Genomic DNA, 17580 nt, shown 5'->3' with positions numbered 1-17580 from the left:
TGGCCTCGCGAGGTGCTCAGGGTCACGCCGCAGTCGTCCCTGCAGCGTGACCTCGCAAGAAGGGCTGAGCCCGTGCACCGAAGACTGGAAGGCACCAGACTTGGTCTGTGAGGGCACTGCTATATACGGCTGAATAAACTACTGGTGATATTTCAGCAGTGCTCCAAATCTCATCCTTTTATTAAGAGTTTTGAGCTGACTCTTTTTGCTTTCCCTAAAGCCCCAGCTCCTGGGGCAGGTGGTTACGTGAGACTACAGTGAGAAGAAATGAGTGGTTGTCATCTTAACAGAGAGTGTTCATAGTCTCCACAGCTGATGAGAGAGATCTTAGAGTAACCCCTGGGCTCAGAAATCAGAAAGCAAAGAAAAGGATCCCAAATATATGTATATTTTTAACCATCTCGCTTCTTCTGTCAGTTTTATGGTTTGAGGGGAACCTGTCTCATGATTTCACACGCTTGGCATTGGCAGTATTTCTGAATAACCTGCTCTCCCTACATCACAAAGCTGGACTTGAGTGAAAACCACTGGCTTTTTAAGCTATTTCAAGTTCTTCCTGGGTCTACAAAGGCAAGTAAGGCACTTAATCCTAAAGCTGGACTATTTCAGCTAGGGCAGCTCCCCACCCATCCTGTATGAAGTGAATAATCCCATTCCTTCTTCCTCTCCATATCAGCTGCCTTAGGGGTTTTTAGAATGCCTGGGTGCTTATCACTGCTTTCCTGCTGAAGGGCACAGTCTAACGTGACTGTGAACATTGTTAGTGGGAGAGGTTGTGAGAACCATTGTGATCGCAGGTCCTGGCTTTGGAGCTCTGCAGTATTTCAGCACATGAAGTGATTGTTTTCGATGGCAGGCTTCCTGCTCTGGTGGCATTTGTTAGAACAGGCATTTATTGGGAGATAACGATAGGGACTGGCAGCTTATTTAAGTCACAGCTGAGTTTTATATTATAAATTACATCAACTTTTGGAGTGCCAGACTTCCCAGCGACCATTAGTTCCTGCCTGACCAGGACCCTGTCTCTGTTCCAGAGTCTGCAGTGGTGGCGGATTTATTTTACTCAAGAATTTCACCAAAACCTCTGCCTTTAACCTATGCAGCTCTGCGTGACTTGGGTTCTCCCTTTCCTTGAGACCTCCCTCTCTTCCTGAGTGTTAATATGGTGATGGAGGTCAAATGAAGCGTTCCAGCCAACATATCCCTGATCTAGTTAGGAAAAGCTGATGGCAATCCAGGACCTCAAAGCCTGTACAAGGACTTCCCTTAGTTGGCAACAGCGGAATGATGTGTGGATGGCGCACAAGGCTAGAGCTGTCTGTATATTTGTTTTCTAGAAGCAACAATTCTCGCAGGCGTGCTTGGATCTCATGGGGATGGAGAGCACAGCCAGGGGAGGGGGGATGTGCTTATGAAACCCCAGCGGCTATGTGGGGAGGTGGTGGGATGTCAGATGCTCCTGCAGCCTCCCTGGGGCAGTCCTGGGGAAGAGGCCCTCAGCAGGAGTGGTGGCTGCAGGTTTTAACCCATGCACAGGGTTCCCGCATGGCTGGAAGTTAATGTCCAACTTGTGTCATCCAGCAAGGTTTCATTACCCTTTGGCCAGCCAGCCGTTTCCTTCTTTGAAGGGAGGACACTGTTTTCCAGTGCCTTTTTGATTACTATTGATGAGAATAACGAGCCCGGTCCTACCTGAGCAAACTGTGGTTTCCTGGCTCTCTCTGGCTGCGCTATGAACCCAATTTGGCATCTGTTGACTTGGGAAGTGTTAGGGTCCGGCATATAATTAATAGCACTTTTCTCCTGGGGCGCAAACTGAAGCTGATGTGCTGTAATTAGGAACACACACAGGCTCAGAGGGTAATTTGGGCATGAAATTAATGAACTGTAAGTCCTTGTAACTGCAGAGGAATTTGAGTGCAGTGACTCCAAAATCAGCTGAGGAGGGAGAGCTGGAAAGCTCTTGAGGGGACAGCCAAGGGGACCATGCAAATCAGACCCTAAAACAGACTGAAACAAATTACTAACGCACAAATTACTCCCAAGAGGATGGGATATTGCACAGTCATCTGTCTTCTCATCTGGCAGTCATTGCCTCCCTTTGCTCTGGGACTGAGATCCTAGTCCTGCTCAGAGAGCTGTGGGCAGCACTGGAGGCTGTACGCACTCTGCAGATCATGCTGCTCATTTTTGGGCTCTCTGAAGTGAATGTTGCTGGGAAAGAGGTACACAGAGAGCAGTAGAGAGAAGTGGGAGCAGAAACAAGTCTTTGACGGTAGTGGTCTAGTGTTAGGAACCCATAGCTATGGTAACACCGAGACTTTGAAGGCCACCTGCCTGCAGAGAAGAGATGGGGCTGCCCTGGTTGTGCTGCCCAGCCAGGTGCCACCACTGTGGGGCTGAGAAGGCTGCTGGGAGCTCTCTGTCCACTAACCACCTTTCTGTGTCTCCTCAGCTGTCTGTGACCCACCGTGCCAGAACAAGGGCTCCTGCAGCCGTCCTCAGGTCTGTACGTGTCGTTCGGGCTTCCAAGGCTCCCGGTGCGAAGAAGTTGTTCCCGAGCAGGAGTACCACCCGCCTGGTGCCGCTGCCGCCTTCCAACCCTCCACCAGCTCCCTCCGTAGGAGAACCAGCATGGCAGGGCGAGATGCCTCCCTGCGAGGGGCTCAGGCACCCGTCCCGCGGCACATCCCAGCTGTGTAAGTCAAACCCGGTTCCCAGCAGGATGCTTCCCTAAACCCACAAGCAGCCAACACCACACTTGGTGAGGCCACAGCCTCTGCTTCGTGAGACGAGGGAGCTCAGCTCCTGGTGGAGGCTCTTGCCCAGCCTGTGGGAGCTGATGAAAGGGTGTCAGACCCTGCTGCCCTTCCAGTGGACTCGGTTTGTCCCCGGCACTGTGTCATTGTCTGCAGGCACACGCAGGAATGGGACAAGCTAATAGCAGCCCCACAGGGAAGGACTACCATGAAGCTCAACGGTTTGCCGTTGTCCAGTTGACAAGCAGCTTTTGCTGTAGCAGCAGTGTGGATGGGAGAGTCGGGATTAAATCTCTTTCCAAAGACGATGTGTTAGACCGGTGTGTCTAGGTGGTTCCCACGGGAGTGTACATAGGTCTGAAATGTGCTATTAAAGCTGGTATGAGCAACTGATGATACTCGGAGGGGTCTTCTGGCAGACTCTAGCTGTTATTGAGGCTGCTATTTGGTATTTTTGTGTCACCATGCTGTGATGTGGGTCATTTGGTGTCCAGGCAGGATCCTGCATATTTGGTATAGAAGCGAAAATGCAGCTGTTGGAGCTCAGAGAGGTCTGTGCAGGAGAGACTCTGGGAGGAACGTGTTAAACGCAGGGTGACAGCTATGTTGTTATCCAGTCCTTTTGGATGAGGAAAAGCTTATGGCTTCAGCCCACCAGCCTCAGATTAGCGCTGAGGTGGTCTTGTACCCAAGCTACAACTCCTCCACACCTTGTGTTTGTAAAGTCCTGCTGGAGCTGTGGTTTTTCTTTTGAAGGAAGCAATAAATATGGGAAAGGTGCCTTTCCCTGACAAGCACCTCTGTGGTGCTGGCAAGTCGGTGGGGGTGGAGAGGTGGGAGTGGTGCCTGTTAGCTTGAAACGACTCACACGTTTGGTTTTTTAAACATAAATCACCTCTGCTTTTCTGTAAGTGTCCATGGACAGGGAGCAAAGCGTTAGACTGCAGTACCTCTAAAGGCCCCTGTTGTTCTTGCCGCTACTCACCCAGTCGCTGTGCCAGAAAGGCTGGTTTTGTTGGTAGACACAACGGCAGACAATTTACATGTGGCTTGTAATGAAAGTCCCTCAATCACAGTCAGTAAGACCTTACAGCAAATCACAGGTGCCTAACCAGGAGGTAGCTTCGATTTCTCCTTTTCTTCTGTGAGCTGCTTTGACTTTCTCTCTCAGCATCACTTTTTGCTGCCAGAGGAGAGAACAATTCAGCCTTTGTTTCTTTGTGTTTCTGCAGGTTATTTTTAAAGTGTTTGTTGCACTTAAAGTGGCTGTTGCCTTTCTGTCTCTTCTGAAGCAGAGGCAATGCATGGGCTGGAGACATTTCCAGACGCTTACTCTTGGTCATCTGTAGTTTTGGAGGGGCTCAAATGACTGACGAGGAATTGACTGACACGAAGTAGTTCACTGAAGCCAGCATAGCTTGGTGCCTAAATGAAAGACTATCTGATGGGAACCAAATTCAGGCAAGGAGGAGGTGACGCTGGCAGGGAGGGGAGGCCAAGCCCCTGTCGTCGCTGCCCTGAGAGAGGCTCAGTGCCCGAGCGAGCACGCAGCCCGCGCACGTGCCTGCGATCCTGGCCGCTGCTGACAAGTTTCCCCAGCAATGACCTCTTCCTACCCCTCCGTGCCACTGCTCTGTGCGCAAGGACGGGAGGGGAGGCAGAGCAGTGCCCTTGGAGATAGAGCACCTGTTGAAGGCTTTCCCAGTAAGGAACATGACCTCAGGCTCTACGCAGAGGACAGGGGGCTGTGCAGGCACTGGCAGAGCATTCCTGTCCGGACGGTCAGACACAGCGTCTAGCGATTGCTGAGTTGGGATTGCTGAATGCCCAGCTGCCTGCCGTACCTTAAATCCTCTGGCGCTGTCCCAAGGAAATCGGACTCCGTTAAAGACCATGTCATGCCTTTTCTCCTTCCCTCCTCACAGCGGTCATAAGACATTGCCTTATCCTGCGATGTTAGTGAGAGCATTTGACGTGCATCCTTTGTGATGGCTGCAGGTAGGACCCCGGGACACGGCTGTCCCTGACTGCCTTCTGGAGCCATCCTTGAGGATGTGCCTTTCCTGCTCAGGTGATGTATAGCAGTGCTGTGCAGGCAGGTGTAAGGCTGCCTGCATCCTGGCACTGGTCTGCATCCAAACGCCTCATTTCAGCCTCTGGGTATATCCCTATAAGTTGAGTTGCTTGGATTTTGTCTATAGACCGTATAACATAGCATACAACTGACATGACCTAAAAGTCATGCTGCTGTTAGATGAGTTGTTTCCCAAATATCTTCGTGTGTCCCCTTCAGCCTGCCAACTTCTGGGCTAGCTGTGGAGCGCTCTCAGTGTGAGTATTTGCAGCCAAAGGCTTGCTTCTGCTGCTTTTGCACCCAGCCATGCCTTCCCACTGCTTCCCTTGCACTGGCATTGGTGCTCACCTGCCTCTGGGAGAGTTGGCTCAGTTCCATAAACCAGCAAAAAACAAACACAGCAAAATTAAGGATCATTTTCTGCCACTTCAGTGGGCTAAATTGGCTTATTGAAAGATTACATGAGGATCAGAAAGACTGGACAGAATTGCAAGGCTAGCGGGAAGGAGGGAGAAGGAGACAGACTCCTCATTTGGGGGAATCTACATATTAGGTTGGTCTTTTGTCTTGTGAAACCATGCTTTCAGACTTGTTTGAACTTGGAGTCTGCTTCTTCAGTTACAACATCATCTATTTCTGTGCTACCACTAAAGTACTTTCTGTGCTTCTGTGTCAGGCTTTCTCCATACAGTTGGGCTGTAGCAGCAAGAGCAAGAAGCATATTGGCCTTCTCAGAACCAGCAGATCTTGCTCAGATTTGGAAGAATGAGGATGAGTTCACTGACAATTCTAAGGAGCAGCTTGGGTTTTCTAGTAGTTGAGCTCCACCGGGATAAGGATGGGTTGTGTTTGGTGGAACACTGACTTTTTCTAGTGAGCCCACCAGGATCCCACAGCCATTGGCTTAGTTGTGTGTCATTAAGGAAGTGGTAGAAGTTCTTGGGTGGCTCTGTGGTCTTTGGTGACACTGGTGGTTCCAGGTGAGTGGTTTTGAGAAGACCATGAGATCCAGTCCCCAACCTCCCTGCACGTTCTTATACAGGGAAGAGTTGTGCGAGAGTGGATGCTTATGACCTCTTAGCCTCATTTTGCTGTGCTAATACAGGAAATCAATGCTCACATGAGTGAATTTTCTTTCTCCTTTAGTTTACTTGTGAGTACATTGATGTTGTTTGTGTTTGTTTATACGGGGTAGCAATCAGAAGCTCTGAAGTCATGCACTAGAACAATGCTGTATTAGATGTCTTATAAACATGCAATAAAATGCTTGAATCCTCCCCCAGAGACCTGCTCACTAAGCAGAGATGGGGCTGATTTTGGATTCCGTGTGTTCTGAAGTGAGTCTTCAGCAGGAGTTAGAAGAGCAACCTCTTGGCTTATTCAAGAACTGCCTGGGCTAAAGTATTCCCCACTTGCCTGAGTGGTGGGGCTGCTTTAAAGTGATTTCTTATCCTCAGCTAGCTGGACTTGCTTCTTATGATGACTGCCACTTCAGTATGGAGTGTAGTCTGATCTGAAGGCTTTGGGAGTCTGGAGGAGCCTATAAAAACTTGTTGAAATGCATGATGAAGAAGCTGCCTATTTTCATGGCCTTGTTTCTAGCAGATGGGCTCAAATTCATGCCTGGAAGCAGAGGCAGCGATGCCTTCTGTGGCTTTCCTGCCAGGAGAGTCCAGAAAACACCATTGTGACATTAGGAGAGAAGTTACTGTCAGTCTTTTGCCCTCAGCCTTGGTGAGAAGTAGCAGCTCCTTGATCAACAGAGTTGTACTGGTCATACACAACTGGTTGTACTGGTTGGTTTGTATTACACTTGGCAAATGTGAAGGTTGGCAAATGGATCTGTGGACGTTCCCAGAATAGCTGTCGTAGATCCATTCTGGGGCACGCTGGCAGTCCTGGGAAGCAGAGGACGTGGATGTCAGCCTGAGCATTGTGCTGAGCACAGCTGTCGGTGCTGCCGTGTAGCCATCCGTTCCTCTCTTTCAAGAGGGAGCAGGGAGGAATCACCGCATCCTTGGCTTGCCCATACAGTGCACGTGATTTCTTCTTCCTGGGACTGAAGAAGACATACTCAGACGTATCTGGGCTCAGCACTTGCCCAGAGAAAGACATGGCTAGAAGAAGGGCAGCTCTGGGTTTACTTTGCTGACACCAGAGCTGATGATGCTCAAGCTTTCATCTCTTAAAATACAGACAGAGCAGTAAGTACCACTTCCCAAGTCCCTTTAGTGGGCAGTGAGTCAGCAGAGATTTAGAGCCGGGCACCTGTGGGAGTCTGTGGGGACTTGTTTGCTGCTGCAGGAGCTGGGAGACCCTGGCACTGGGCTGCTCAGAACTCTGAGAGCAAACTCCTGAGGGTGTTAGAGGCCCTCCCGGCATGGACTAGCTGCAAATCCATCCTCTCCTTGATCTCAGCCTGAATCTCTGCGGGGAGAAGCAAAGCCCCAACCGATGATTGTGCGGGTGGAGCTGCACCTCAGCCCAGAAGCCAAGCTAAATGGAAACAGCTTTGTTTTCCTAAGGCTGAAGTATCAGCAGAATTCCTGTTTATTTAGGAGGGAGTGGAAAGGGCTTGCACCCCTGCCCCTCACTATCAGGATGGACAGCCAGCTGCCTCTGAGCCTGGAGGGTGTGTGAGGAGGGTCCTGCTGTTGCCACCTGAGAAGGTCCTTCCTGCGGGAGTGCTGGGTGTAAATCTGTAACGAACATCTAAGCAAGGGAGCTGTACTGCCCAGATGGGATGTGTGTGCTGGGGATTAAGGCTGCCTGGGAAACAAGGCATCCTTCTGTTTTACAAAAAGGGAGAGATGACTGGGACCTGCAAAGCATTTTTCCAGCAACCCAGGCAAAAGAAAAAGGACATAACTGTAGTAAAAGGTGCCGAAACACTGTGCAGACAGCTTAATGCAGCTAATCTCTTGAGGCCAGGGAGCTTCCTTTGAGAGGGCTCTGTTTAGGCAAGGCAGTTGCTGGGAGTTGCCTGGTGTTTTCAGAATGGAAAAGGAAGAAGGATGAGTTGTGACATGCCCGCCCCACTGACTCTTGATCTCAGAACCTCCTCTCCAGCACCCTGGAGGAGACATCTCCTCCCTTCCCGAGGAAAGAAAGGGCTATATGCATCCCTTGAGGAGTTGCGTCAAACACTTCTGACCTGGGGATGCTGGGAAACTGATGCCAGCAGGGAGGCTACGCCAAAATCTCTATTCTCTATCCTGGAAGCAAAGGATGAGAGCAGCAGGGAGCAAGCAAAGGCAGGATCTTGGGTGTGCAGCAGAGGTTGTTGGATGATGAAAGTCTATTTCCTTCTTTTTGAAAATTGATTGAAACCAGTTCCCGTTCTGGTCATCCAGCATGGACCTTTGCAGAGGAAAGTGGTGTGTATGGGTGGATGTAAAGCTCTCCACCCGGAGGTGGCCGCTCAAAACATAAGATGGATAACTGTGGCTTGGCAAAGTCAGCTTGATTAGCTTGTTGTTATTGAGGACTAGCAGATAAAGCAGAAGTTCATTGCAAGTTCACTTGGTTTTTAAAGATGCTGCTCCAAACAGAGACAGATTTGTCTTAATTGTTAAAGCAGGATCTGGAGCCTTCTGTCTTGCCAGCTTTGAACTTTCCACATTTATGAGGAAAAGGGGAGCTTTAGTACTGCCTTACTTGGGTTGAAGTTGAGTGTCTAGAGCTGTTTATCCACAATACATCTAGTGCTAGGAGGAGGTCTGTATTAGCTGTGAATCTACTGATCACAACTCCTCCTCTTCTGCTCACTTACAACTGTCAGTCACTTTACATTTATGAGGGTTACGTTTACTAATGCCCAAATAGCAGAGAAGATAAAAGCTGACCTTGGGCTGAGAAGCCCCTCTGTAAGTGCATTCCCATAGTATGGGCTGTGTCAGGTTTCCTGCTTTGCATGGAGTGAGACCAGCCCAGGAGACCCATAGCGAGTGATGTTGAATCCCTGGGATAAAACACTGATGCCAGCCTTGCCTTCCACCACTACAGCATGTTTGTGCATATTTTCCCAGTGCAGATAAGCCTTAATTGTGTCTTTCCAAGGTGCTTCCCTTTGGCAATGTAGTTTTCACAAGGTGGCCAAGCATTTACATTCCTTGATCCAGAGCCAATTTTAGTAGATATCCGAGACTCTGTTAAAAAGTTGAAACTAAAAAGCCAGTGCCAGTCCGTGTGAGAATATGTGAAAAGAGATTCCAGTCAGGGCAATGAGATCTCCATAAGCTCCAGATTTCAGCCCCTCTCCTGCTTTGACATAGTTGAAAGTCTTTGGCAAACCGTCTGGGAAGCCTAAAGGAAAAACTCAAGCTACCCAAGAGGAGCGTAAATGTCATTTTTCTTGTATAAAAATACTTCTATTTTTGAATTACATGATATACCTTCTCTAGCCTGGCACCAGATACAGTTGCTCTACTTTCTAGTGTTTTAAAGCTGTCAGCACCATTCTGGTTTATATGCTTTATGTATTTACTTTCCAGAGGGTTGCATATGCTTCAGAGCAGCAGGAGGATAGCAGGTTTTTCAGATTCCTTTTAAACTCCAAATATAGTCTTTACATTAGGTCTGGTTCTTCTGCACCTCCTTGGGAGCCATTCCTATAGCTTAATTTAGCCTCTAGTCTTTGGGAGAAAACATTCAAATGCACTTTTCCTTCTAACTGAAAGAAAAATGCTGCTACTGTCAGCTTAGTCTGAGACTACATCCAAGAGAGCAGAGTGCAGGGCAAATGCATTGTACATGTGGTAGGTGAGGTAGTACAGAAAATCCAGTTTATAGCCTATTTTATATACTATACATATATCATTCGGGACATTTATGACAATACAATTTATATAGCAATTGTATAAAAAAAAAGAAAGATGTTAGAATAGCGCTAAGGCCACGTGATCAAATGCAGGAGAGTTTTTCCCTAGTGCCTGAATCAGGATTGTCGTCCAGCTTGCTTTCAGCTCCCTTGTACATATGGATTATGCTGCAGCTTCTCGTACCTGATTGTCCGCTGCCTTATTTGGTTTAAGATGGTTTTTAGGCAAAATCTAAGCTGTTCTTTTCGGTGTTGAGTGTTCTTCATAAATCACCAAGTTCTGGCAGGACGCAAGGGATGAATTGAAGCCGATATGATTTTGAAATGGAGATGTAGAGGTCGCCGTGTAGAATATGCTCATTCTCCTCTCCTTTCTTCAGAAACACCTTGAGAAGTGCTGCCCTGAGTGCCTGGTGCTGGATGGGATTAGTACCCAGCTCTGTGAAGCAACCTGGTTTTTTTCTCATATGCGTGAAAGCTCTCTTCACGGACACGCAGAAAGTAAACATATAGGCAGGAATTAAGGAGAGACTCAGGATGGAAAAATATTGTCTGTTAAAACTGAAGGAAAAAAATCCTCCAGGGGTGGAAGAAATCTAGAAGAAGGAGAGGCTGAGATTTTGCAGAGTAGGATTGAACAGCAAATTAGGCAGCAGAGAGTAATGTAGTGTGACCGCATACGAGAGACCAATGGTGCTTAGGACTTTGGAGGCAAAATACCCGAGTCACAAGGACTTTTTTCCTACGCACCCTGGGGTCCTGCATTGAGTCAAGGTAATTTTTATTGCCAGAAAAGACAAATTGGAAGAAATCCTGAGAACTACAAAAGGAGGGAGGGAGAGACTTGAGATGAATGGTTAACAGACCCACATCTGCAAAACTGAGCCAAATACTGGCCTTGGAGGATGGGGAGCATACTCAGAGGCTGAGGCTATCTGGAGGGGGCAGACGGGGTGTATTAGGTTGCCTGTAGCTTTGGCAGGGTGGCCGTGCTGATTTTTCAGCTGCAAGACTTTCTGTAAGAGCAATGTGCCAAACTCTTCCAGATGTAACGACAGGTTGATAACAACATTGGAGCTCTGCCTTCTCCTCTCTTTGGAGCTGCTTTGCTGAGGAGATGGAGCCCATGTGCTGCCAAGGCAGGTGCAGCCTTTCTGCCTTCTTCAGAGCCCTTCCTGCTAGGAATCCCTTGAAACTTGCTCCTCTCCGCTGGTTCTCGGTGTGGATATTGAAGGCCATTTGGGACAGATGCGAGAGCAGATTCGTGATCACAGTACCCCTGGAAAGATTTGTGGTCCCAGTACCCAGCACTGACTTTGGCACCAGGCGTCATGCATACGTGGTCGGGAGCGCTTCTGGCTACTGAGCAGCTGGAGGGATGGAGCCAGCGCAGAACGGTGCAGAGTAAAATCACCAGGATATTCGTTCGCCAATGCCTGGCAGGGCTGAGACTTCAAGAGGGGATAGCAAAGTGTCACATCCCAACGCAGCTCGCCTGGCTGGAGTGCTGCAGGTGAGGGAATTCTATATATGTCAGGGGATGGAGAGATGTGAGCACATCTACCTAATTAACTACATTAAGCTAAGAGATCCGAAGTCCAGGCGTCCTGCTGGATGTTCAACCATTATTTTTTAGATTAAAATATATCTTAGATCCACAGTGTTCCCAGGTTGAGTGGGAGACTTCCCAGCACCTCCTGTTGTAGATGAAGAGCCTCCTCTTCCCCAGATGAGAGAACTACAGGTGTCTCCAGTGGGTCCTTTCCAACCTGGTGATTCTATGATCTTGTCTCCTGTCTGTTGCTCTCATGCCATGTGTGCGTGTGCTTGAGTGTGCAGCCGCAAGCTCTTCACCTCGCTCACACGCCTGGGATGAGAGCGGTTTTGCCTGCCCTCTCCGTGCCCTGTATGAAGCCGGGGGCAGGCAGCTGGCTCACCGCCCTCCCTGGGCTGTGTGTGGGTGCAAGGATGAATAGGCTAAAGTGTTTTTTCATGGCTTTGAAGTTGGCAGCCTGGTAGAGGGGGCGAGCGTTGCCAGTTATCAAGATGGAAATGAAACTCAAGAGTGCTTGTTTTCTCCCTGCTATACAAGGAAGACAAGTGACCTCCCCATGGCCAGCGGTGAGCTTTTCTCTGGTGAATGCCTCAGCAGCACATTTCATTAGATGAGGGCTGGGTCCTCAGCTCACGGCTCTTGTGTCTTGTGGAGATAGAGGGCCCTTTGGTCTGGAGATCTCAGTGTGTTTATGGGCACAAGGGCAGGTTGATATGTTGTCCTCTTCTCTTGCTTGTCTCTGCCCTAAATACAGATCCTTCTCCTGCCAGGCAGAAACCTTCTGCTCATTGTATGGGGGGCAGAGGGAAGAGGAGGGGGGCAGTGGGAGGCATTGCCGTGGCTGGTGGGGGTGGCTGCACCCTCTGCGGAGCGGTCACATTGCACAGTGGACAACCCAGTTCCAAATGTGCCGGCATCTTATGCCCAGTTTTGTAACAGTGCAAAAGCTGTGGCCGTGGGGTGATGTCTGCAGAAAGATGGTGGCACTGATGGAGACCTCCATGTGATGGAAACGGTGAGGACACTTCTGGATAGGTCTCTTCTCTCTAAGGCATCAGAGCGGCTGTGTGACTGTGTCAGGCAGCAGTGCTGTGCCTGTTGATCGTGCTGCTGAACGCTAACCTCTGAATCCAGGTAGGGGAGCCAACTGGAGCAACTTTCTCACCACTTCAGCCTGGAGGAGTGTGTGGCTGAGCTGAAGAGAGGAGGGCTGCACAGCTGCCTGTCTTGTCTGCCACTCACCACATACACTGCAGCATATGAGCAACTCTGCCAGAGGGGTGGTAGCGTGCCCGGTCTCCCTCTCCTTCTAAATCCCTGTTTTAATCTATGGAGTGTGCAAGATTTGCCCCAGATGTGGCATTTGTAGTCAAGTAGCCTGGCCTGATTCCTCTGCTGGTTCCACTTGAAGCTCAGAGCATTTGCAGGCTGCATTTTGATTTTGGAGGGAGGCATTGGCTCACACTTCAGCTCTAGAGACAAGCAGATTGCAAAGAGCTCTTCATCACATTTGGTCTTTGGAAGTCATGGTTCTGACCGCTTTATGGGTCAGCAGTAAGGTCTGATGTGTCCAACCAGGAGCATGATCTGCTGCTCCTGGTGACAGCCCCGTGCCATGCTCTTGTACAGGGCATGTTTCTACGGCCTTGCTGATCCAGGCAGGTGCTGTTCCCATGCTTGGAGAGCTGGACTGCTTCCAGGGAGTCAGTTGCTCACTCCCTAATACAAGACAGCAAAGAAGAGCACTCCCAGAGTGGCAGATGGCATGTGTGGCAATGGAAGGGCATTTAATGTCAGCAGGGGACTGTGTGGAGACGTGGGAGCAGCTATGTTGGCTAAGGAGCAACTTTGATCCCCAGAGACTGATTAAAGAGAACCTGTTTGCTGTCCTATGTGGTGTCTGATAACTTCTGAGCAGATAAAAACAGCATTCACAGCCCATTGCCTCCTCCCTCTTTGTTCTCATCCACTATATGGTGGGCTGGGAGCCAGTTCGGGTGGTCCTAGAGCACTGATACTGCTTTGGAGGCCAGAAGAAGGCAGATGCCAGGGTGGTGGTGGTGGTGGAGGGACTGAGCTTGGTGGCATGGGGCAGAGACTTGATGCCTTTGCTGCCCCGTAGACTTGCACATCTGTTGCTGCAGTTTGTAGTGAGAGATCCAGAGAAATCCTGGCCAGCCACTGGCACATATGCCAGGGATGTGGAGCTACCACTGCGAGATGGCTCAGAGGAGAGCCCAAACTAAAAGCCACGTGGGCTCTTTCACAGCCCCTTACTAGCCGTGGAGAGGGGTAGTGGTGGCATCTGGCTGCTGAACTGGTGAGACTCCTGGGCATGTGCCAGCGGCATTGAGAGCGCGTGTGGGGTGGGAAGCCTGACCCTTGTTCCTGCCTGTACAGCCCTGAGCGCTCGTTGGCAGTGCTCCGTGTGCTCAAGGCAAACAGTGTTGTCAGTGGCACCTCTGCCTACAGGAGCTTTCAAGGGTCTGGCAGGGGAAGAAGGGTCTGGATGACTCCCTTCCTGCTTGCCTGGTGAGCTGACTGCGTGTGAGCTGTGCCTGTGGCAGGTGAACAAGTGAGGAGGAACCTTGGCAGCTGAGAGCTTTTGTGGTAAGCAATAGAGTCGCCACTCATCTTTATGTCCCTGTGGTGGGTGCAGGTGACTGTGAATCAGGCACGATGGCACCCAGATAGTCATTCCTGTGACCTTCATGGTACACAGGTCCTGCTTAGTTCAGCCGGGAAGGTCTCCTGCCTGGGGAAGGTTGGTGACTGCTTCTTCTGGCCAAGAGGACTGCCCTTTGCCTTCCACCAAACACTGAGGAGCAGAGGGCTTCGGGTTTTGTGTCTCTCTCACTTGCTCAGGGGTTACCAGGGCTTGAAAGTGGCCACAGGAGGGACAGTGGGGAGCCTGAAGCAGGCAGGTTTCAGAGCTATCATTGCTGCTCGCAGGGATAATAAACTGAGCCAGGATTTATGGACATAATGTGGGTGGGCTTGAAGTCAGGTGCCTTGTATGGTGTAGTTTCCCCAACTGGTCCCTGAGTCCTAACAGAGCTGTCTTGCTTGTCAGCATGTTTGTGAGCTAATTGATAATAAACTTGAGCGCTCTCTAAGCAATGCCTCCTCTGTGCTCCAGGGCTCAGAGTCTGAGCCATGAATCCTGTCTGCCTGCTGAGGAACCTGTTCAGAGTCCAAGAAAGGGGAAGTTTCTGGTCTGTGGTCAATTTGCGGCTTTCCAAGGCTGGCTGCTTCTCTCTTCCCCTGTAGACACAGACGCTGGTGTTGAGGCTGCCCATTCTTCTGCTATGCTTTAGTGGAAAAATCAGCAACTGCTGAGCATTACAAAGGGGGAAGTGAATCACTGATTTTGGTCCCCATGGCCCCGAGCAGGGACGGCATCTCGCCAAAGGGACAGGCGGACAGACAAGACAGACACCAAGTATATTGTTCAGTGTTACAAACCAGGGGAGAACCCGCCTGTTGTCCTGGCAGGTTCTCAGGGGCTGAGTCATGCTCAGCCCCTGTCCTGGCTGAGCCTTCCTGCCTTGGAGCTGCGCGTGCAGGCTGGAGGAGCTGTGGTGGACTGAGCAGTGCCGCAGTGCCTCCCCTCCGTGGGACTCCGCTCCCAGCCCCGCCGGTGGCATGCTGCCTCTCCGAGTGGATGGAGGCAGCAGTTGCATCCCAGTCAGCTGCCTCTAGTTGGAACTTGTTGAGCTTGGACCCCGGCATGGGGGTTCCTGGACTCCGGGAAGACGATTGCTTCTCTGAGGGTCTCTTATCTTTAGTTTTGTTTTGGCCAGTGCCATCCCATTCTGTTGTTGCCCTCCTGGAAACTGCTCCTTAGGTCTCTATAATCTCTATCATCTCTCTGCGATGCTCAGCAGGGTGCAGACTTGTTTCCAGCTGGAAGAGTGATTTTCCAATCCTCATCTGGCTGGCCCTTGCTTTGTCTGGGGTCAGCACCCCTCCCTGCTGACCGAACTGTCCAGGATTAACTCTCTCTGCAGTGCCGTGGGCCGTCCACCCTGCTGTGGTCAGTCAGGCTTTGGCTGGGGAGAGGGTGAGGCAGGCTGGAGGAAAAAAGAGTAATACTCCTGTGGCACTTGGCTCTGCGTTTCCTTTACGCAAACACAAAAAACACAATTTCCCAGCTCACTAGTGATGTGGCCAAAGTCAACAGTTGGATGAAGAGTGGCCGATAGACGCTAAATCCAGGAAAGACTGAGGTGTTGCTTCTCGAGAGAGGGAAGTGCTTTGAAGAGTTTGCCACCTTTGCCTCCAGCCCCAGGAGGATGCCTGGCCTTAGGTCACTAAGAGAAGCCACAGCTGTATACCCATCTGGATTTCCTGTGGCTTTTGCTTACCCAGAGAACCGTGATCATCAGAAATGATGAGAGGTTTGAAAAAAATGCTTTCTATGTACAGTGAGTTAGAAAAACAGTATTGTTTTCTGAACCTTGTGGTCTCTTCAGAGTTGGTTATTGTGATTTTGTGTACCTAGTCTTGAAATTGCAGGCTTTAAAAAAAAAACCCTGTGGTTGATTCAGAAAACATCAATCCTCATGTTCGTCTGCATGGTTGCCAGGAGCCTGCTGGCTCAATGTTCAGCTCACTGTCCTCAGTGGGGTGAGAGATACCGCTGATCCCTCTGGGCAGGGAACAGGCACCTTGCAGGTTCATCTGGGACTGGGCAGGAGAGCCATCGTACCTGGGAAATACAACGTGTTTGTACCTTCTCTAGCCTGCTGTCTCTAAAGTAAATATGTAGCAGAGTGTAACTGGTAACAAAACCTATTAAAATAGAGTATTTATGCACAAAGGTGCAGTGGTAGATGTGCAGTTCCCTTGCTGGATGTCATGCAGGTATCATTTGGATCCTGCAGGGATGTGTAGCACTAGAATGTAAGGGACCAGTCTCCCTTGGTACTCCTGGCTTCTGGCATGTGTCCTTAGAGGCTTCTGGGGAGTCCAGGTCCTTGGCATGCACCTCAGAAAAGAACAGCTACAAGTCCTTGTTGGGTGATTTTAAATTGTTGTAGAAGCAGATCACTGACTGCATGGCTCGCTCCCATCCCAAGGCTCTCTTAATTTTGTTTAGCACCTGATACCTGTAGGAGTGAAACTTTCCATGTGCTGATGATTGAGGTCTTTCATCTAGTGACCTTTCAGCTGTCAGTCTGGTAGAGGTGCACGGGAGCACACATATCCATGCTCCTGGAAGAAGAATGCTGCTCCCTCCTTCTCTTTTCCCTCTTGACTAATGTTTGCCCCAGACTGCCGTTGTTAGCTGAGCACCGCAGAGGTGGGCACCCCAGGAAATCCCAGAAGGACGGGTGTTCTAGGAGACTGCACACTTTCTGCTCCCCAGACTGTGCTTGACGTGGAGACAGCTGTCAGCAGCTCTGATGGATGAAGAGTAGGGAACCCAGCTGCTTGACAGGCGGTTGCCTCTAAAGGAAGAGACCACTGCCTCTTTGCAGAGATCTGTGCTGGCCATGTGCTTGGCTGGAAGAGTGGAAATGAGTAATACCACATGGAGAGAAACTGTAAGACTGAATGAATGTGAAGCCCTGGGACTTGAAATGCCCCAGAACTAGTCCTTGGGGTCTCTGCCTCCTCTGCCTCTTCCCTGATTGGGTGGAGGCATGAAAAGTGGTAGCACAAGCTGCCCGCTCTGCTGATTTGGAGCTGCTCCCTCCGTTTTCCATCCTTGCTCTTCCCCTTAGGACAGCCACACCTTATGGCAATGCAGAGCCCTGGGAAGTAGACAAGCTCAGCCGTATATATTAGGATCCAACGGATGGTTTGGCATTGCTACTTATGTTTCTACTAGGTCTGTGCTGTGGTGAGCTCAGGTCCATTCTCTAAAACCCTTCAAACAAGCCAGTCCACATCTGCCCAGTATGGACTGAGTCTGAAGATTTGGAGGGGAGAAGCTGTTTTTTATTCCCTGACCATGAGCCAGCCACTTGGCGTGACTTGTGGGTGGATTAGGACCGACAAACTGAAATGGAAAGATACCCTTTGCCATTGATTTCTGTGGTCTGGGGTAGGATAGCGTTACTCAACTCAGTCCACAAATGCCAGAGCTCATCTGCCTAGAATAGAACCAAATAAACAAATTAACTCAAAGCAAATCTGCTTCCCCTGCTGTGACACACACTGGAATGCTTTGCCAACAGGATCCCAGTACAATGGTTTTTCCTCAAGCGTTGCAAGCCATGGAGTAATGTTCCTTCTCTGTTTTTCTTTTGTGAAGTTGGCACTGCCCCTTGCAGTAAGGACATATAATCCACTTTTACTTGTAAATTAAATGCTAATGAGTATTTTATTTATTTTATTTAAAGCCCTTCATAGGTTGGGGTTTGGG

The 17580-nt window shown here is 49.8% G+C and overlaps 1 protein-coding gene across 9 annotated transcripts in view; it reads left to right on the top strand.

Moving 5' to 3' along the window:
- LTBP2 (latent transforming growth factor beta binding protein 2) overlaps positions 1-17580 on the top strand; it is a 69368-nt gene that overhangs the window by 11000 nt on the left and 40788 nt on the right. For all 9 annotated transcript variants that reach the window (XM_054067193.1, XM_054067192.1, XM_054067189.1 and 6 more), the window contains exon 3: positions 2456-2699. In XM_054067193.1, the coding sequence (XP_053923168.1) occupies positions 2456-2699 (244 nt within the window). The remainder of the gene's footprint in view (positions 1-2455; positions 2700-17580) is intronic.

The sequence above is a fragment of the Cuculus canorus genome, chromosome 5 (assembly GCF_017976375.1).
Source record: "Cuculus canorus isolate bCucCan1 chromosome 5, bCucCan1.pri, whole genome shotgun sequence".
Taxonomy (NCBI): Eukaryota; Metazoa; Chordata; class Aves; order Cuculiformes; family Cuculidae; genus Cuculus; species Cuculus canorus.
Note: the sequence above shows the minus strand (reverse complement) of the source record. Positions and strands in the feature narration are given on the sequence as shown.